At 46.8% G+C, this 21,777-nt stretch overlaps 1 protein-coding gene across 1 annotated transcript in view; it reads left to right on the top strand.

Annotated features, from left to right (window-relative positions):
• Positions 1 to 9,550, top strand: part of LOC140720606 (uncharacterized) — a 29,419-nt gene extending 19,869 nt beyond the window's left edge. Inside the window, exon 2 of the mRNA XM_073035436.1 lies at positions 8,008 to 9,550. Within this exon, the coding sequence (XP_072891537.1) occupies positions 8,008 to 8,880 (873 nt within the window). The 3' untranslated portion in view covers positions 8,881 to 9,550. The remainder of the gene's footprint in view (positions 1 to 8,007) is intronic.
• Positions 9,551 to 21,777: the final 12,227 nt, after the last annotated feature.

Genomic DNA, 21,777 nt, shown 5'->3' with positions numbered 1-21,777 from the left:
GTGTCCATGTCCGTGATCTGATTGGATACATTGCCATGACGTTATAGTACCGTGACGTCATTCACTGACTCTCATTTCGGAAGGGGTTCATCCGGCCATCGCAGATAGACCAACAGCTTCGCACCGGGATGCGGACGTTCACCTGCTCCGTGTGTGCGAAGAGACTCATTCAGTTAACCCACCTTGTGATGCTCCGGTGAGTTCACAATAAATAGAGGCCACATTTCTGTCCGGAGTGAGCAAAGAGTTTTACTCAATCATCCCAGCTGCTGCAACACCAGCAACTTCACATCAGGGAGGAAGTTCAAATCAGCTCCTTGTTAAATGTTTAACCATCACGGTGACTGAAGGCAGCTGCAGGTTCATGAGGGACTGTTACTGTCAGATTCTGCAGTTCTTGCGGCTGCTCATCGCACCCAGGACTGAACCCTGGTCACTGAGCATTGGAGGAGTCTGATCTGCTGATGTTAGCCTTAAACTAGACTGGTGTTTAATATTGTGTATCTGTGAAAGATAAATCAGTTCTGTATCAAATCCCGTGTCTCAGGTACTTACTGTCTCTACCGCTCTCACATTGTACACTAGAGAGGCCACTCGGCCCATCGAGTCCCTGCCCAAGTTTCTGTTTCCCTCTCACTCGCCTCTGTGGGATAGGAGATTTCCCTTGAATTTCATAAAATCACAGAAATCTATAACATATTTCCGATGTTTTGGCACAGAATGTTGTGCCGACCATGTAACTTACTCTAGAAACTGCTTAGAATTACCCTACCGCATAGCCACCTATTTTCCTAAGCCCCATGTACCTATCTAAGAGTCTCTTAAAAGACCCTATTGTATCCGCCTCTACCACCATCGCTGGCGGTGCATTCCACACACACACCACTCTTTGCTTAAACAAAATTAGCTCTGACATCTCCTCTGTACTGACTTCCAAGCAACTTAAACCTATTCCCCGTCATGTTAGTCGTTTCTGCCCCGGGAAAAAGCCTCTGGCTAGCCTCAGGACCAATGCCTCTCATCATCTTATACACCTGCATGAATTTCCTGCATGATTTTCTCCAGGCTGAATTAGACGATGAGCTCACTGTGGTTTTGACGTTCTTCAGGGCTCTGGACGAAGTTGGTTAAACTCCTTCTTCCCTGCTCTTTTCAACGTTTTGGGTCATTTTCACCAATTTTAAAGGACTGTGCCTCAGACAGCTGGGTTGTTGCAATTGTTACGTACCAGCAGCAACAGATCACTAACGGAGTCTGGTTTCGATGTTAAACCACTATCTTTATTAGTATCTACTCCAAATATAAAAGATTAAACGAAATAAACAGAAGTTAACAGTGTTGTGCGTAGATATAGCTCCCAAACTATCAAGCTTGGGAAACAATGCTTAAAGTCTTATGATGGTAAAGTAGAAAAGTTCAGTGATCCACGGAATAAGTGAGTGAGAGGAGAGATTTGTAAATCCACACGAACATGTACAGAGAAAGCAATTACGAAGAATTCCACACACATTCCACGCTGGGTAAACGAAATAACAGCCGCCGAAGATCTTATCCGTCGATTAGTTCCGAAATCCACTTAGAAATATCACCAGTTGACAGTGACAGGAATATCGTCTTCAAGTGGTTACCACAGAACACCCCGATTCCAGGTAAGGGCCAACAAAAGTGATACCACAGGATTCTCCAACAAATCCACACATATGGATGATACGAAGTGACAGTCACACATCCGTTGTGCACTGCGTGTCGATGATCAGATCAACCCAACCATTTGGGCATGGAAGAGTTGCAGCCTATAGCAGTCACACGCTGAAGTTCCAACAGCTTGTCTCCCTCTCCCTCTCCCGCTCCCGCTCCCTCAGGCTGCCGCAGCTTGTGTCTGACGTCACAGCCCCGCCTCACTCAGCCACTTAAAGCGACACTCACAGTAAACGAACCTGCGGTCTCGTAACACAATGCACCTCTAACGTCTGACAGCAGACGAGCGAGTGAATCTTCGATGGTGCAGAGTCAGAAACCGAAGAGTTGCCAGCCTGAGTCAGGGCTTTGGGGCTCCAGTGAGAGATGGGGTCTAGAGTTTACGAGGAGGAGGAGGAATCAGACCAGCAGGATATGACTACAAAAGAAACATCAGAAACATTTGGAAACTGGTTGACTTGAAAAAAAGGTGGTTAATTTCTGCAAAATACTAGTGGAAATCAACAGATGAGGCAGAAAATGTGAAGAGGAATAAATAGACAATGTTTAGGCCGAGCCCCTTCAGCATGTCTCGACTGTGTACTCCTCTGCTTAGTTGCTGCCTGAACTGCAGAGTTCCTCCAGCATTTTGTGTGTGTGCGTCTCTGTATTTCCAACAACTGCAGAATCTCCTGTGTTTTTTAACTGCATTTTACTTTGGCATTAGATACACGTTGGTATTGAGTATATTGTTTATGGGAGCCGCTTTCTGCGTTAAAACAGCTGCAGATTTTTCTATACACACGAAAAAAAAATGAGGTATGGACATTGAACCGGTGCTTGCAGAAATGTTTAATGGCACCCTAATTACCCATAATGCGTTGCGTTAAAATTTTCGCCGGCACAAAAGCACCGATGAAATGCGCAGGCGTCAGGCTGATGACGTTCCCGAGTATCACGCATGCGCGCAGTACCCTGCAGGCCTTGAAAATGTCGGGCGCAGGTAAGATCGATTCTCTCCGATTTTATATTAAACACCGACTTCAGGACGATTCCTGTGAAATCCGGTCACCGTGGCCAGCAATCCCGGAACAGTCCTGCTCTCTTCCCTCTCTCTCAGACCCACGATCCGTACACGGGCCCCGGGGAGCTACCGGCTGATGAGGGAATGGGAACCGATGGATCTCTCAGACAGAGCTGAGCTCCAGGTATCTAAATGCAAGGATTAGGAACTCAGAGGAAGGGAACAAAATCTTTTACATCAGCCGTAGAGAAGATTACCTTTGTTCTACCTCCAATCAGTAACAAGAGAAAATCTGCAGATGCTGGAAATCCAAGCAACACACACAAAATGCCGGCGGAACTCAGCATTAGTACTCTTTTCCATAGATGCTGCCTGGCCTGCTGAGTTCCTCCAGTATTTTGTGTGTGTGTTGTTTGTTGTACCTCCTCCTGTTCTGAACTTTTCTACAGGTGAGAACATGTTTTGACCCATTCTTTCTGGGTACATGATAATATCAAAAACCTTTGCCCTTGGCAACAAGTAACTTTCACATCACAAATGTGCCAGATTCCAGTGAGACAGACACTGCCCTTCCCTTCATATTCATTGGCATTGCATTCACTGAGTTCACCACCGTCAGTCACCTGGAGAGGGTTCAGGGGAAATATTTATCTACAACACAGAAACTGCTGTTACCTGTCTGTATTGTGGTGATGCAAAAGTTGCTGGAGAATTTGCAAATGGGAAGAAGTGGAGTGAAATTTGGAAATCTGACTTTTTAAAGCGTCATTTAGCAAACAAGTCACATATGGACAGTGTGCAAAAGCTCTGGCGAGAAAATCCTTCATAACCCGCTATAGGCCTGCTACGTAGGTTGTGTGAGAGTGTGGATGAACTCGATAGAACCCAGAGGAGATCAAAGTTTTTATCGACAGTGATTTGCTAGCTGTGAAAATGAATACCTCTCTATATAAAATTCACTGTGCATATGTTGTCACTGGGTAAAAAAAATACACAGTACATGGTTTATGTGCACACTTGTCATTACAAATTGGAGGGGTCATTGGTGGGAAGCTGGGGAGACCTCCGGTGTCCCTGATGCCCTCACCTACAAGATGTGCATTCAGCTGCAGCTTGTAACCCGGCACTTTAAGGAGTTGGAACTTGAAATGGATGAATTCCGGATCATCCAGGAGTTGGAGGGGGTGATAGATATGACATGAAGAGAGGTGAGTTACACACAAGGTACAGGACACAGGGAACTGGGTGAGAGTCAGGAAGGGAAATGAGGTTAAATAGCCATCACAGTGTACTCTTGTTGCTATCCCACACAACAACAGGTGGAACACTTTAGAAAGTATTGGGGTGGATTACCTGGCAGAAGAAAGTCAAAGGTGTGATAGGGGATTCATTAGTTAGGGGAACAGAACAGGAAGGGGACTAATATCCTAGTGGTAAGGCTGCGAGAGCAAGTGTGGTGGAGGGGGGTGCTGATGTGGTTAAAATGATTTGTAGGGGGAATGGGAGCCAGAATGACAGGACAGATAGTGGAGAGGGTGATTTGAATTGAATTGACTTTCTTACATACATATACATGAGGAGTAGAAGTCTTTACGTTACATCTCCATGTAAATGTGCAATGTGTAATTTATAGTAATTTATAATAAATAGTTTGTGCATAGAACAGTCAGTATAACATAAATATGCAATTGTATCAGCATGAATTAATCAGTCTGAGGGCCTGGTAGAAGATGATGTCCTGGAGCCTGTTGGTCCTTTTGCTGTGGTACCGTTTCCTGGATGGTAGCAGCAGGAACAGTTTGTGGTTGTGGTGAATTGGGTCCCCGATATCTTTTGGGCCCTTTTTCCACACCTGTCTCTGTAAATGTCCTGAATAGTGGGAAGTTCACATCTACAGATGCACTGGGCTGTCCGCACCACTCTCTGCAGGTTCCTGAGATTAAGGGAAGTACAGTTCCCATACCAGGCAGTGATGCAGCCAGTCAGGATGCTCTCTATTGTGTCCCTGTAGAATGTCCTCAGGATTTTGGTCCCCATCCCCAACTTTTTCAACTATCTGAGGTGAAAGAGGTGCTGCTGTGCTCTTTTCACAACACAGCCGGTATGTACAGACCATGTGAGATGCTTGGTGATGTTTATGCCGAGGATCTTAAAGCTGTTCACCCTCTCAGCCCCAGATCCTTTGCTGTCAGCCTGTCTCCATTCCTCCTGCTGCTTTGTTTTTGACAATGAGGGAGAGTTTGTTTTCTTGACACCAGTCAGATGTTGTTCAGATCTCAGACAGAGTCAGCAATCAAATGGTTGAGCATGGTGCGATGAATGTGCTGAGCTGTGTATATCACAATGCAAGAAGCATCGTAGGAAACCCTGATGAGCTCAGGACAGGGAATTATGATATTGTGGCCATTATAGGGGCTTGTTTACACACAACAGTCTGAGGGATTTAGAGATATTTGTAGAGAGATTGCAGACCATGCCAAGAAACAAAGGTTGTTCCAGTAAGTGATTTTAACTTTCCATATATTGACTGGGACTCCCATACTGTAAAAGGATTAGATGGGGTAAAGTTTGTCAAATGTGCCCTTAATCAGTACGTAGAATTCCCGACATAGAAGTGAGCAATAAGCTGTTAGGAAATGATCCAGGGTGGTGACAGAATTTGTGATCATAATGCCATGAGATTCCAAGTAAATATGGAAAAAGAAAGATCTGGTCCACGGGTTGAGATTCTAAATTGCAGAAAGGTCAATTTTGAAGGTATCAGAAAGGATCTGACAAGTGTGGTTTGGGACAGGTTGTTTCCTGGCAAAGGAGTACCTGTAAGGAGGCCTTCAGAAGTGATTTTTTGAGGATGCAGAGTTTGTATGTGCCTGCCAAAATGAAAGTTGAAAGGTAACTGGTCCAGAGAACCTTGCTTTTGAAGAGAAATTGAAGCCTCATATATTTTGTTCCTCTAAATACCTCAGACTGTTGGGTGCTACCGAGACCCATTAATGACTACAAATCATGCACTGAGCTCATCTGACTTTCTTTGTTGTCTTCTTTTGGTTTCTCAAAGCTTCCGAATAGTTTTTGTTGTTTGTTTGCCCTCTCTTTGACATTTATGTTAGCTTTGGCTTCTCATTTAACCACGGTTGTGTCCTCCTGTCTTTCTAATGCTTCCACTTCTGTGGAATCACTCAGCTCCCGAATTGCTCCAGAAATTCCAGCCACTGCTGCTCAATTGTCACTTCTACCTTTTCCCTTCCAAATAAGCTTGTAAAACTTCTCTGTCATATAAACATGGAGAAGTTGAGTACAGAAACAGGCTCTTTGGCCCATGTAGTCAATGCCAAAAAAACATTTAATCTTGCTGTGCAATCTGGACCAGCTGGGAAAATGTTTTGAGAAATGGAAAATGGAATTTAATGCAGATAAGTGTGAGTTGTTGCACTTTGGTATGATCTACTAAGGGAGGTCTTTCACAGTGACTGGTCAGGCACGGAGGAGTGTTGTAGAAGAAAGGGACCTGGGTATACAAGTCCTTAATTCACTGAAAGTGGTATCACAGTTAGATAGAGATGAAGGAAAGATTTTAGCTCATTGCCCTTCATGAAGCAAGTACTGACAACAATAAATGGATATTATGTTGACTTGTAGAAGACATTGGTGAGGCCTAATTTGAAGTATCGTGTGCAGTTTTGGTCACCTGCCTACAGGAATAATGTACAAGAGGTTCAGAGAAAATTCACAAGGATGTTGCCAGGTCTGGAGGACATGGGTTAGAAGGAAATATTAACAGGTTAGGACTTTATACCTTGGAATGTAGAAGATTGAGGGGATATTTGATTGTGATAGAGGGGCATAGATAGTGTAAATGCAAGCTGGCTTTTACCACTGAAATGGGGTGGGACCACAACCAGAGTCCATGGGCTAAGGGTTTTAAGGTGAAATGTTAAGGGGAACATGAGGGGAAGCTTCTTCACACGGACAGTCATCCGGCTGTGGAATGAGCAGCCAGCACAAGTGGTGCATGCGAGCTCGATTTCAACATTTAAGATGTTCCTGTAGGTACCTGGATGTTAGCAGTATGGAAGTGGACAGTTTAAATAGTTCAGCACAAACTATATGGCCCAAAGGGCCTGTTTCTGTGTTGTAATTTTCCATGACTGTTACAATAATACAAAAAACCACTCTGTCCTTTCAACAGATGTGGACCAACCATTCATCTCAGCAGGAATTTTCTACATGGCGTTAAAGCTGTGGCAATTTAAGTTAATCATACGTAAAAGAAAATCCCAGCTGCACATCTAGAAAGACTGTTTGCGTGAGACTGTTTCAGTTACTGTGGAGCCAGGAACCCATGCAGCTCAGCAGGAGCAGGGAATAATACCAATGGAGAGAGTTCAACTCAGCCAAGGTACAAATTGGAGATGGCAGAAAGGCCCCATTCTTATAGAGACAGGAAGATTATCAGGGAATTGATGGTCATTCCAGATACTAGCACTCTGCCCAGTCAGGAGATGATTTCTCTGTCCAACTTGGGTTGAACCTCACTGTAACAGTGTGATACCAAATCAAACGTTGGCAACTCAAGTAATCTCATCTGAGATGTTGTTCTACACCCATTGATGGATTTTGTAAATCTTTTTACAGGTTAAAAATGAGAAGGAATTTGTCTCCAGGAATCTCAAACATGGCATGCCAGTTTTGTTGACTCTTTCCAGATATTTTAGAAGTGGAGCAGGGGATTCAATCGACCATCCTTCCTGCTCAGACTGTGGGGAGGAATTCACTCGGTCATTTGACCAACTGGCACGCCCGTCATTTTACACAGGAGAAAGGCCATTCACCTGCTCAGACAGTGGGAATGGATTCACTCAGTTATCACAATTGAAGGTACATCACCAAGTTCATACTGGGCAAGGCCATTTACCTGTTCTGTGTGTGAGAAAGGATTCAGTCAGTCATCCCACCTGTGGAAACACCAGTCAGTTCACAATAGGCAGAGGCTGGTCATCTGCGGAATTTATGGGGAACGATTCACTCGGTCATCTGACCTAATGGCTCACCAGCGAGTTCACACCGGTGTGCGGCCATTCACCTGTTTGGACTGTGGGAAGGGATTCACTGGCTCATATAAACTGAAAGTTCATCATCGAGTTCACACTGGGGAGAAGCCATTCACCTGCTCAGTCTGTGAAAAGAGATTCACTCACTCTTTCACACTGCGGAGACACCAGCGAGTTCACACTGGGGAGAAGCCATTCATCTGCTCAGTCTGTGGGAAGAGATTCTCTGAGTCATCTGCCCTACTGGTACATCAGCGAGTTCACACCGGGGAGAAGCCATTTACCTGCTCAGTCTGTGGGAGCAGATTCACTCAGTCATCCACCCTACAGAGTCATCAGCGAGTTCACACTGGAGAGAGGCCGTTCATCTGCTCAGAGTGTGGGAAGGGATTCATTCGGTCATCCCAACTACTGGCACACCAGCGAGTTCACACTGGGGAGAAGCCGCTCACCTGCTCAGAATGTGGGAAAGGATTCACTGAGTCATCCACCTTACAGAGACACCAGTCAGTTCACACTGGGGAGAGGCCGTTCACCTGCTCAGACTGTGGGAAGGGATGCACTAAATCATCTAAACTGAAAGTACATCAGCGAGTTCATGCTGGAGAGAGGTGGTTCACCTGTTCAGAATGTGGGAAACGATTCACTCAGTTACACCATCTACAGAGACACCAGCAAGTTCACACTGGGGAGAAGCCATTCACCTGCTCGGAATGTGGGAAGAGATTCACTGATTCATCCATCCTACAGAGACACCAGCGAGTTCACACTGGGGAGAAGCCGTTCACTTGCTCAGTCTGTGGGAAGAGATTCACTCGGTTATCCACCCTACAGAGTCATCAGCGAATTCACACTGGGGAGAGGCCATTCACCTGCTCAGAATGTGGGAAGAGATTCACTGATTCATCCACCTTAGAGAAACATCAGCGAGTTCACACTGGGGAGAAGCAGTTCACCTGCTCAGTCTGTGGGAAGAGATTCACTCGGTTATCCACCCTACAGAGTCATCAGCGAGTTCACACTGGGGAGAAGCCGTTCACCTGCTCAGAATGTGGGAAAGGATTCACTCAGTCATCCCGACTACTGGCACACCAGTCAGCTCACACTGGGGAGTGGCCGTTGTTATGAATCCCTATGTTTCATTTGCTGTGGACTGTCATTTTAAGAGAGAGAGCGAGAGAGAGAGATTAAGAAGGTGAATCAGTCTGACTTGCTGCTTGTTTACATCGCTCGCAGCTTGTTTAGTTTTAACCAAGGACACAGACACTCAGAGTCAGACAGAGATGAAGGAGGAAAAATGGAAGGATTGAAACCAGGGAACTCGTGGCCAAGAGTCACTGTTTGGATCTTTCCTATGACCACAAGTGTGGGTTAATTATCGATTCTGTCATCTCGTTTGATCCATAGGAGTGGATCGGATTTGGGGTATCCTGTGAAGACCACTGAATGTATTAACCCTTGCCTGGGCGTGGTGTGGTAATTCACTTGAAGAGGATACCCCTTGTGACAAGTCACTTTCGGTGATAATTCATATATGGATTTGGAACAATGACAGATAAAATCTACAGTGACTGTTCTCCCATTTTACCTCCATGGAACCTGTGGAATTCGACAAAATTTCCTTCTCTCGACATTTACCCTGGATTACAAATATCTCTCTCTCATCACCTATTCCGTGGTTGAACTGAACTTTCATACTTTAGTATCTCAAGACTCCAAGTCTTGTTCCCCCCGAGCTCAATAGTTTGGGAGTTCTATTTACACACATATATACACATAACACTGTTAACTTCTGTTCATCTTGCTTAAGTTACTAAATTACAATGAGATTCTAATAAGGATAATTTTAACATCAAAAACAGACTCAGGTGTAGTCTATTGCTGATGGTTCTTTTCTAAAGTGGGACGATTCGTAACAAAATTGGGGCCTGTGTCCAGGATATGAATAGATTTGGGGGCGTATTGATTAATTATCGATTTCATTGGGGAAATCAATTTTGATTTATTTGTGGGTGGAAAATCAGCAGCAATGGATGTTGATAGATATCTGGAAGGGCCAACCTCTGAGGCATTAGAGGACGCCAGAAGGACTGGGTTGTTGGGTATTGCTAAAAAGGTTAAAACTTGCTGAGGTGAAATTTATAATCAGGAGGGCACTGATGCAGAGGATAATCGCTGAACATTATGTATCTGACGGTGTGTTTAAAGTGGAGGTGTTGGAGGTGTTTCCTGAAAGTAAACCTAGTGAGCTTGAGCTCCCATACAAATGACAAAAATTAAAGATGGAGGCTGCGGAAAGGCAGAGGCCGTTTAAAGCTAGAGAGGCAGAAAAACGGAGAGAAGAGGCAGTAAAACAGTGGGAGGAAGTAGAAAGACAGAGGCTGTTCCAGCTGGAAAAGATAGAGAGATTACAGCAAAGGGGTCTAGTGTTACACTCTGGTGATAAGTTTGAGGCCAGTTGGGAAGTTAAATTGCTACCTCCATTTGACAAGGCAAAGGTTGATAAACACTTCCAGTATTTTGAGAAGGTTGCTCAGAGTTTAAAGTGGCCAAAAGAGGGTTGGCCTATTCTCTTACATAGTGTAATTAAGGGGAAGGCTCAGCAAGCCTATTCTGCTTTGACAATTGATGAAGCAGCTGATTATAGAACATAGAACAGCACTGCACAGGCCCTTCAGCCCACAATGTTGTGCCGACCTTTAATCCCTGCCTCCCATATATCCCCCACCCACTTTAAATTCTTCCATATACCTGTCTAGTAGTCTCTTAAATTTCACTAGTGTATCTGCCTCCACCATAGACTCAGGCAGTGCATTCCACACACCAACCACTCTCTGGGTTAAAAAAAATACCTTCCTCTAATATCCCCCTTGAACTTCACACCCCTTACCTTAAAGCCATGTCCTCTTGTATTGAGCAGTGGTACCCTGTGGAAGAGGCGCTGGCTGCCCACTCTATCTATGCCTCTTAATATCTTGTATACCTCTATCATGTCTCCTGTGATCCTCCTTCTCTCTAAAGAGTAAAGCCCTAGCTCCCTTAATCTCTGATCATAATGCATGCAGTCTAAACCAGACATTATCCTGATATATCTCCTCTGTACCCTTTCCAATGCTTCCATATCTTTCCTATAGTGAGGTGACCAGAATTGGATACAGTACTCCAAGTGTGGCCTAACCAGAGTTTTATAGAGCTGCACCATTACCTTGCGACTCTTAAACTCTATCCCTCGACTTATGAAAGCTAACACTACATAAAGCGTTTTTAACTACCCTACCTACACGTGAGGCAACTTTCAGGATCTGTGGACATAAACCCCCAGATCCCTCTGCTCCTCCACACTACCAAGTGTCCTGCCATTTATTTTGTACTCTGTCTTGGAGTTCCACCTTCCAAATTGCACCACCTCACACTTCTCCGGGTTGTACTCCATCTGCCACTTTTCAGCCCATTCATGGATCCTATCAATGTCTGTCTGCAATCTTTGTCAATCCTCTACACTATCCACAACACCACCAACCTTTGTATCATCTGCAAACTTGTCAACCCTCCCTTCTACCCCCATATCCAGGTCGTTAATAAAAATCACGAAAAGTAAGGGTCCCTGTACCGATGCATGTGGGACACCACTAGTTACAACCCTCAAATCCAAAATATACTCACTCCACCACGACTGTCTGCTTTCTGTAGGCAAGCCAATTCTGAATCCATCTGGCCAAATATCCCTTCTGACTTTCTGAATAAGCTTACCGTGTGGAACCTTATCACATAGTGATATGACATAGTGAAACAGGCTGTGCTCAAAGTTTATGAGTCGGTCCCAGAATGATACAGCAAATGTTTAGAAATTTGAGGAAATCTGTGAACTAGACTTATATGGAATTTGCTTATGAGAAGTTTGTGTGTTTTGACTGCTGGTGCACATGTAAAAATGTGAAGGATGATTTTAACAGCTTGAAAGAGTTGGTTTTAATTGAAGAATTCAAAAGCTGAGTGTCTGATGACCTAAAGACATATTTAGATGAAAATGATGCTGTCACTTTGCAGTAGTCTGCTAGATTAGCAGATGAGTTTGTTTTAACTCATAAGGTTAAGTTTACCCAGAATAAGAGCTTCCAAAAGAGTAGCAGGGATAGCCAGTGTAAACCAGAAATTAAAGCTGGGACTAGTGATAAGAGTAAGGATGAAGGGAAGCAGTTGAAGGAGAAATATTCTGGGCTCACTTGTTACTATTGTAAGAAAGCTGGTCATATGATGGCTAATTGTTCTGTCCTGAAGAAGAAAAAGGAAAAGGAGGCAGTCCCGAATGCCTGTGTTCAGTATGTTGAAGCACCTATAAACCCACAGGGTTCTGAACATTCTGTTGAGGCTCAGTTAAGGACTGAGAGGTCTGACCGAGTTAAGAAGGGATTCGATCATTTTATGTCAGAAGGGTTTGTATTAGTAAAGGAAGGGTCAACCCCAGTACCAGTGAAAATTCTTCGAGATACTGGGGCTTCTCAGTCACTTATATTAGACAGTGTTCTAAAGTTTGGTGATGAGACTAACACTGGAGAGGTAAATCTTATTAAAGGCATTGGGGTCGGTATCGTTTCTGTGCCATTGCACAAGGTAACTTCACAGTCAGGGTTGGTTTCGGGACCTGTTAAGATCGGATTATGCTCCAGTTTACCGGTGGAAGATGTTACTTTGCTGTTAGGGAATGACCTGGCAGATGGTAAAGTTGTTCCTGCAGTGCAGTTGACAACTAAGCCAACCACTGATGACCCACAGATGGATTTTAACATTTATCCTTCCTGCGCAGTAAGTCGCAGTATGGCTAAAAAGTCTGCCGACCCAGACGGATCTGTGCAGCATGATTCTGATACCCATGATAGCCAAAATCAGGATTCAGGTTATGATGACTTGTCAGGGACTTTTCTGCCTTCATTGTTTCAACAGGATTTACGTAGTAAGTCTGATAAGAAAGATTTATCCCTGTCTTGGAAGGAGTTTATAGCAGAACAGAACCGAGACCCTGAGAGTGAAGCTTTGAAAGAAACAGCTCTCTCAGATGATGCGATTAAGAAAGTGGCAGTAGGGTATTATCTGGAGGATGGAGTGTTAATGAGGAAGCGGAGGCCACCTGCTATACCAGCGAGTGAGGAATGGGCAATTTTTCACAAAGTTGTAGTTCCTAAAGTTTATAGGGCTGAAATTTTAGCTTTGGCCCATAGTATGCCATTAGGTCGACATTTTCGAGTGAATAAAACTAAACAGGATTATGAAATAATTTTACTGGCCTAATTTGAGGAAAGATGTTGTGACCTTTTGCAGAACCTGTAACACTTGTCAAGTTGTGGGTAAACCCCACCAGGTAATCCCAGTGTCCCCACTGTGGTTTATACGTGCATTCGGTGAACCCTTTTCTAAAGTTATCATGGATTGAGTTTGCCCATTGCCAAAGGCTAAAGCTGGCCATCAGTATTTGCTAACTATTATGTGTACTGCATCCAGATTCCCAGACGCAATACCTCTCAGAAATATTAAAGTTAAAAATCTGGCGAAGGCTGTTACCAAGTTTTTTTACTTGATTTGGTTTGCCTAAAGAAATCCAGTCTGATCAAGGAAGTAATTTTACATCTGGATTATTCCAGCAGGTAGTTTATGAACTGGGAGCTAAACAAATTACATAATCCGCATTCCATCATGGGTTCTAGAAAGATTTCATTCTACCCTCAAAACAATGATTAAGACATAATGCGTTCCACACTGTCTCTCTCTCTCTCTCTCTCTCTCTCGCTCCGTGCCTTGTAAAGGCTTGAAAAAGACATCATCGGACTCTCGCACGCACACGCCAAAAAAAGACACTGTGTTGAAAATGGAAAAGACTGGGATGAAGGAATATATTTGCTTTTGTTCACAGTAAGAGAGTTGGTCCAGGAATCACTGGGATTTAGTCCATTTGAACTTGTATTTGGTCACAGAGTGAGGTGACCTTTGACCTTGTTAAAGGGACAGTGGATTGATGGGATTGATGTTAACTTGTTAGACTATGTTTTGAAGTTCAAAAATAAACTACACCAGGCCTGTACTCTAGCGAGACAAAACTTAAAGATTTCTCAAAACAAAATGAAGTGCTGCTTTGATAAGCGGGCTTGTGAAAGAAAATAGCAGGTGGGGAATAAGGTGCTTGCCTATTTCCAATGTTGACGAATCCACCTCAGGCGAAATTCAACAGACTGTATGAAATAGTCTCTCAAATTAATGATGTGAATTATGTTATTAAAACACCCGACCGAAGTAAACTAACACAGGTGTTACACATAAATATGATAAAGCCTTTTTCTTTGACAGGCAGGCACCGTCTGTGAGTGTTGTTGTCAAAACATATGAAACTGGCAACCCTGAGAATGAAACAATTGACTCGTCTGAGACTTTTCACAAGCCAAACATGGTCCCAGTTAGGCTCATGAACTTGGTTGTTCCAGAAAACATTGCTAACAAGTTGCCTAATCTGCAACCAAAACAAGAACAACAGCTGAAGGAATTAATTCTGAAGTTTAAAGATTTATTTCCCGATGTTCCCAAGCAAACCACGGTCGCAGTACACGACATAGATATTGGTCAAGCCAAACTGATTAAACAACACCCATATCGCATGAACGTAGAAAATGTAAATTGGGTGAGCAAGTGTGGTAAGTGGGGAAACAGATTCGGTAGGTCTCAAAGGCAAGGAGTTCGGACACACAGTCTTGGCAGTAAAGTATTTTATTTACAGAAGGCAAGCGTGGGAAAATGGCAACTGAAGCAACATGCACACAATTTACAGCAGTCGTGGGGAAAGTCGGATCGGCAATAAAACACACACGGTCAATTACTAATGAATGTGGGAAAATCGCCTGGGGACAAAGTACTCGCGCACACACAACCAAGGGAAAAGTCAATACGATACTCTCCACCCCTTGTCTCTGTGCAGGCTCGGCTCTATGTTATTAGGGACAGTAATCAACGCTCCCGACATTATTCAATACACAGCTCACCAACAATTTCTCCAGCTCCGTTCCACGGTTCTCAGCCCGGGGTGAAGCAGGGTGGTCCCTCGGAGTTGGCAAAGGTAAAGGGTCCAGCACACGTGGCACCCTTTATAGTGCAGCAGGGCTGGAGGGTCCCGCCCTGGTAATTCACAGGGGGGCCAATGGCTCTGTACCAGCAGAGTTAAGATGATTACAAAGGCCAATTACTCGAGGCCAAGTACAAGGCTAATTAAAGGGGCCAGTGTTGGGGTGTGCATTGATGGGGGAGGAGGGGTCAAACCTTGATTGGCAGGTGGCGTGCCTTCCGACCAGGTAGTGAGCTGTGGTGTCACGTGACTGTCACGACCCCCATCCAATAAAATCCATAACTCGGATCCACGCCACCCGCCAAGCATTACATGTAACACAGTGAGAAGGAAAGTGATATATCTTAATGGAAGTCTTACACTCAACTATTTCTAAGGTTAACGCTGTATGTGACTGTACAGGCCTGAAAAAAGGCAGACGTGCTCTGAATAGTTTGGCAAGCACAGCATAATATACACACAGCGATGATACCGAGAATGAGTGCAATCGACCAGTGGGTGACAGTTGCCCAGGGACCCAAACGGCCACCAGTTTCCCCATGAGGTGTAGTGCCGGAGGAGCCGGTCCCTCGATGTTTGAATGTTAGCCACCGAGTCCCGAATGTGAGTAGCCAAGTGGGTGATGTTGCTCCACACGTCAGGGGTAAACGTGCAGCACCCCTTACCAATGATTGCACAGGTACCACCATCAGCCGCCAGTAGGTAATCCGGGGCCTGTCGATTCTGCAGGGCGACCATCCTGACGGCCGCCAGCTCTGCCGCCGTTCGGGTGAGGGCTTCTTCGGTGTGTGGCAGTGCTACTGCCGTCTCGTTGGCCGGCGTCCCGAGCACACTGGTCATCTGGATCACCTCACGGGGCAATCGGGCCGTGCCGTATCTGGGAGAGGCTATCGTCCAGAACCTCTCCGCCTCCGTGATGGCCCTCTTTTCCCGGTGGCCGCTGTGTGTCGGGTGCACCCCCAGATCGTTCAGGGGGTGGATAAAGGTCACCACATATGGCACATATGCTGGAAAGCAACAGCCGGACCAGCTCGCGGGGAGACACGGGTAGGCGCGGTGGCCGCAAACCCAGCGGGTCCCGTTCAAACTCCAGGGAGCCCCCAGCTTAGCGGCACCACCGGCAGTGGTCACTGGAGTGCCCGGATGTTAAAACCACTATCTTTATTAGTATCTACTGATAATATAGCAACTTAACCAAGATGAACAGAAGTTAACACTGTTATGTGTAGGTGTGTGTAAATATAACTCCCGAACTATTGAGCTCGGCGGAACAAGGCTTCGAGTCTATAGATGGGAAAGCATGGAAGTTCAGTTCATCCACGGAGTAAATGATGGGAGAGAGATATTTGTAACCCAGGGTAAAACGTAGAGAGAAGGCAATTACGCCGAATTCCACGGGTTCCACGGTGGTAATTAATAAACATCAGTGCTGGAAGATCCTCCGTCGAGCCGTTCCAAATCCACACACGAATTACCACCAGAGTGATCTGTCACAGGGATGCCGTCTTCAAGGGGTTAGCACATCACACACCCAGGCAAGGGTTAACTTCGAGTCGCCCCACAGGACATTCCCAAATCCACTCCTTTGGATTATACGGAGTGACAGCCACACATCCGATGTGCACCGGATCGATGATCACCCCACCCTTGTGGGTGTAGCAGAGTTCCAAATCCCCAGCTTCGACAAGCTGGAACTGCTGCCTTTTCCAGGTGCTGGAAAAGGAAGATTTACACTCTCTCTCTCTCTCTCTCTCTCTCTCTCTCTCTCTCTCTCTCTCTCTCTCTCTCTCTCTCTCTCTCTCTCTCTCTCTCTCTCTCTCTCTCTCTCTCTCTCTCTCTCTCTCTCTCTCTCTCTCTCCCTCTCTCGCTCTCTCTCTCCTCTCTCCCTCTCCCCCCCCCCCCCCACTCCTGACTGTGACTGTCTGTGTCCTTGTTTTAAAGGTAAACAAGCTGCGAGTCGGTCAGTGAACAACATCATAGTCCTGCCTCACTGAAGCGCTCTGTTAAAGTGACAGTCCACAGTGAACGAAACTTGCGGGTCCGTAACAGTGCATTGATGGGCGAGGAGGGGTCAAACCTTGATTGGCAGGTGACGTGCCTTCTTGGCTTTCGACCGGGTAGTGGGCAGTGCTGTCACGTGACAGTCACGACCCCTCCAATACACTAGGTCCAGCAACGCTCTCTCAAACCGCTCAATCTCAGAGCCCCGCCTCTTTGTCGACCTACTATACTCCCGACATAAAAACAATTACCCGTCTTTCCCTCCAGGCGACCTAGAACGCTCGGTTCTTACAGCGCCCGTGCCGGATCCGGAGAAGAAGAATGCATCAGGCGCCGTCATGACAAGCATTATACACTGATCTTTTCGTTTCTATAGCATTCTCCAGTTTTATTTTTACGAGGTCGAGTTTAGTATTCTCCAGTTTTATTTTTACGAGGTCGAGTTAAGCGTGCAAGGGATCTGGCTGGATTCGAAATCGGGACCTCTCGCTCCGGAGTCTGGCGCTGATGCCACGACTCCACCAGCCGGCCCCACCTCAGAGTGCCGAGGGGGAAATTCCATCCACACAAGGTGATGGTTCGAGGACGAGATTTGCCGCATGCAGTTTGCCGTCGCGAGGGAGCTGTACGCTTGAGAGACACAGAGGCGGTCTATTCGGGAATCTCCCCCCTCTAGATCTTCTCCAGAAGGCTCCAGAGTCAGGATGTAGATCCCGCCAGGCGTCCGCCAAGTCAAAGGGGCCGACTATCTCCTTTAGCTTCTTTGCCGACGCTGTGTCGCGCTGGAGACTGCGGAGGTTCTCCACCTCGAAGGTACATTTGATGTCCCCACCCCCAGGATCCATGGAGCTCAGTAGAGTGGACAGCAGACGGAATAGGGAACAGGCGCGTCTGCATCATCCCGCCCCTCAGGGCATACACGTTGATGAAATGCAGAGGTACATCATCCAGGCGCACAGCCAGATGGAGCAGACGGCCGGGCTCGACATCCTGAGCTTTTACCATTTCCGGCTGGAAGGTCGAGGCCAACAGGATCGCCACCCCGCTAGAGTTGGAGCTGAGGTGGCTCATGTAGACCCCTCCCTGCCACTCCAGGAGCCAAGCGGACTCGTCCCCCAGGGTGGTATGTGTTCCCTACAGGAAATTCACCGCATATCTCCCATCCCTGAGGACTGCGAGAGTGTTTTATCTGCGGAGAGAACCCCTGCTACCATTAAAATTTAGACCAGCTACAGCGAGCTTCATGTTGGGTGTACACTAGGCCTCAGCAACAGTACCCTTCCCGGTAAGAGCGGAGGCGCCCTCAACCACACTATCCCTAGAAAAAGCAAGAACGCTCTTTCCTTTCCGGGCCCGAGTGGTGCCAACGCCACTCTGTGACCCACCGTCTCCCGAAGGAGCGAGGCTGTTTCCCACACTGATGTCCCTCACCAGGTCATCCAGAAAGGATTTCAGCTGCCACCTGTCATTCCCTGACACAGCATTCCTCTTCCCCTTCTCCTTCCGTCTGAGGATGACTGGCAGGGACTTCCCCAGCCTCGGCATGCTACACCAGCGAAGCGAGGCTAGTTTAGGTCGATACTTTGCACCCTCAGATGTGAGAATGAACTCTCTCATTTCCTCCACAATGCAGATTTCTCAGGAGGGGTGAGGATGTCCATTGTCTCGCTATCAATAGAATCTCCCTCCAACCCTTCACTGCAGACAGATCCCCCAACTTCCTGCTCGTGCGTTCTAATAGGTGGCTACACTTGTAACCCACACTGCGCAGCGGATACCTCACTCATACCTTCCCGCTCCACCATCGCATCAGTCTTATCCACAGTTACAACAATGGAGGGGTAATTCCCAGAGACTCCCTGCAGGCCATTAGCTGATGGGGTCGGCATGCAGAGTATATCACCCTCCCCAGGAGACAGGCATGAAGGGGACCCCAGCAGCTCTGGTCCAAGGGATTCACTGGTAGCCTGATTCTAACAGTGAGAGAGCCTGGTCTCCTCTCCGCTCATATTATTAAATACACTTGCCTTCAGGGAGGCGCCTAGTACTAAGTCCTGGGTGAAGGGCTCTTGGTCTGTTTTAGTTGTGCAAACAGGCCTAGCACTAGCTTACTGCACAACCACACCACCTACTACAGGACTGGTGGCTATATCTGGGGATTCAGGGTTAGACACAAATTCCAGCCGGATTCCCACCCCTTTCTGGGACTCCCACGCATCTACATTCTCTGCCCTCTTGGGGGAACATTCCCTTCTCCTCTTCACGCCGGAGGAGCACAAAGGTGCGGGATTCACTGATGGGGCGGTACTGTCTGCTTCCATCACCCAGTACAACTGTGCACTTCCCCAAGCCTCCCGCTCCACTTCAGGACCGACTCCACTCTGCGGTCTCGCAGGCCGACTTCTTAGGTTGCTTAGACTTCTTCTTCACTTTCTTGCCCTGTCTCTCGCCTGAATCTCGCTGCACGTAGTCTCAAAATCTCCCACCTAAACCACAGGGGTAGGGGCAGGAGCAGGGGTCGGCTCAGGTGCAGTCGCAGGAATACGATCAGGGGCGGATGTAGCTGGGGTACATGTGCCCAAAGTGGACTCCCTAGGGTTTCGGGTGTCAGGACAGTCCCTCCGAAAGCGCCCCGCCTCCCTGCATGCATGGCACCGTGGGCGCTCAGAGCTCCAATACACCTGATAATTTACCCCCTCGTGCCGGACAGTAAACCGGCCCTCAACGTCGTCCTCCTTTTCCAGCTGCGTGAATATCTGTCGCCGGAAAGAGATTACAGTACCAAGGGTGCGTCTCCTGAATTTGTGCATGATGGCAGTTATTTCTGACCTTACTTGCCCCAATAGTGTTAGTGCGTGAGGCAGGTCCTCGTTGGGGATGAAAGGCTTTACGTGACCGAGGTCGATGCGTTGCGTGGGAGCTGTCACTAGCTCCATCTGTAAAAAGATTTTCCACTGTGATCCCCCTACTGAGGGCCCGATGAACCAACTCATCATTCCTCAAATAAAGCTCTGTCTTCCTTGAACTCTTTCCCGGTGGCCAAAATACCATCCTTCCCCGCCAGGTTCTCCATAGCCTCCGCACTCTTTTCCTAAGTTATTCCGCTTCCACCGACTGAAACAGGGCATCGTCTGAGGCTGGAGAGGCAGCTGGCTTTGCATAACTCCCCGAAGGCCTGCGACCTCCTGGAGACTGGTCCGCATTCTGGCACTATGCCCGAATCGAGAAATATATGACGATGCTGGTTATAAGTCCTGGACCGAGTTGAACAACTGGCCGGAAAGGTTTGCACTCGACAGTACCTTGCTGGCCCGGCGCCAGAAGTTCCAACGCCAGGAAAGGCTCCGTTAGTCCTCAAGAACTTCCAGGCCGTGAGAGGTCGAGACGTCTCAACAGATTCTTCGGCTCCTACACCGAACGAAATTCACGGCGATAAAGATGGAAGGAGGTTGCCCCGATGCCAGTTGGGGACAATGGCGTTTGTCTCCAGGTTTTGGAGTGAACCGGCTTCCTGGCGAGTTGCCAGCGGCCGCAGCTGGGGACCACGCAGTTCGCAACCGCCAACAAACCCAGCTCAAACTGGCATTAAAAACTCCAAACGAAGCTTCCACACTAAAAAAAGCCACTCACTCACATGTCAAGTGAGGTTAAGTCAAGTTACTTCTTATTGCCACTTCGACCATAAGTGCTGGTACAGTACACAGTAAAGACGAGACAACGTTTTTCAGAACCATGGTGCTTCATGAAACAATACAAAAACTACACTGAACTACGTAAAAACAACACAGACAAAAAAAAAACCCCACACTAGACTATCCAGACCGACTCAGGTCTGCATAAAATGCACAAAACAGTGCAGACATTACAATAAATAATAAACAAGATAATAGGTACAGTAGAGGGCAGTAAGTTGTTGTCAGTCCTTGCTCTGGGTATTGAAGAGTCTGATGGCTTGGGGGAAGAAACTGTTACATTGTCTGGTCTGCTTCGAAGACTTTTCCTAGATGGCAGGAGGGAGAAGAGTTTGTATGAGGGGTACGTGGAGTCCTTCATAATGCTGTTTGCTTTGCGGATGCAGCGTGTAGTGTAAATGTCCGTGATGGCGGGAAGAGAGACTCCGATGATCTTCTCAGTTGACCTCACTATTCGCAGCAGGGTCTTGCAATCCGAGATGGAGCAATTTCCGAACCAAGTAGTAATGCATCTGCTCAGGATGCTCTCGATATATCCTCTGTAGAATGTGATGAGTTGGGGGGTGGGAGATGGACTTTCCTCAGCCTTCACAGAAAGTAGAGACGCTGCTGGGCATTCTTTGCTATGGAGCTGGGGTTGAAGGACCAGGTGAGATTCTCCGTCAGGTGAACATTTCGAACCACCTCCAATGTATCTCAGGAACATAATGCAACAGTTTATCCTCGATTTGTCCCAGCGCCACGTTGTGTCTGAGCCCAGGAGTGTTTGATGGGAATGTGTGGAGGGTGCTTCACTCTGTGCCTGATCCGGCGAATGTGTAATGAGATAGGTTGAGGGAGCTTCACACTGTGTCGGATCTGGATATTGCAGGGTGAACTTCACCTGTTTCTGATCCTGGGAGTGTGTGACTTGAGGGGATGGAGGGAGCATTGCTCTGTGTCTGAAACAGGAATTGCGTATTGGGACAGCCTGAGTGAGATTTTTTCAGCTTCTGATCCTGGGAGTGTATGATAGGATGGTGTCGATGGAATTCTCTGTGTCTGACCATGTGAGTGTGTGAAGGGACGGTGTGGAGGGAGCTTCACTCTGTGTTGATTGCTTCTGTTCCATTCTCTTGATCACGACGTTTGTGGACGCTGGTCAGACATGAGCTTTCAATCCCTTTTGTCTGCGAGAGCAAGGAGAACGCTCAGAGAGGTGGGGTCAGGATAGTGCGTGTATCTGGGGCG

This window comes from Hemitrygon akajei, unplaced genomic scaffold (genome assembly GCF_048418815.1).
Source record: "Hemitrygon akajei unplaced genomic scaffold, sHemAka1.3 Scf000045, whole genome shotgun sequence".
Taxonomy (NCBI): domain Eukaryota; kingdom Metazoa; phylum Chordata; class Chondrichthyes; order Myliobatiformes; family Dasyatidae; genus Hemitrygon; species Hemitrygon akajei.
This window is presented reverse-complemented; position numbering and strand designations above follow the sequence as displayed.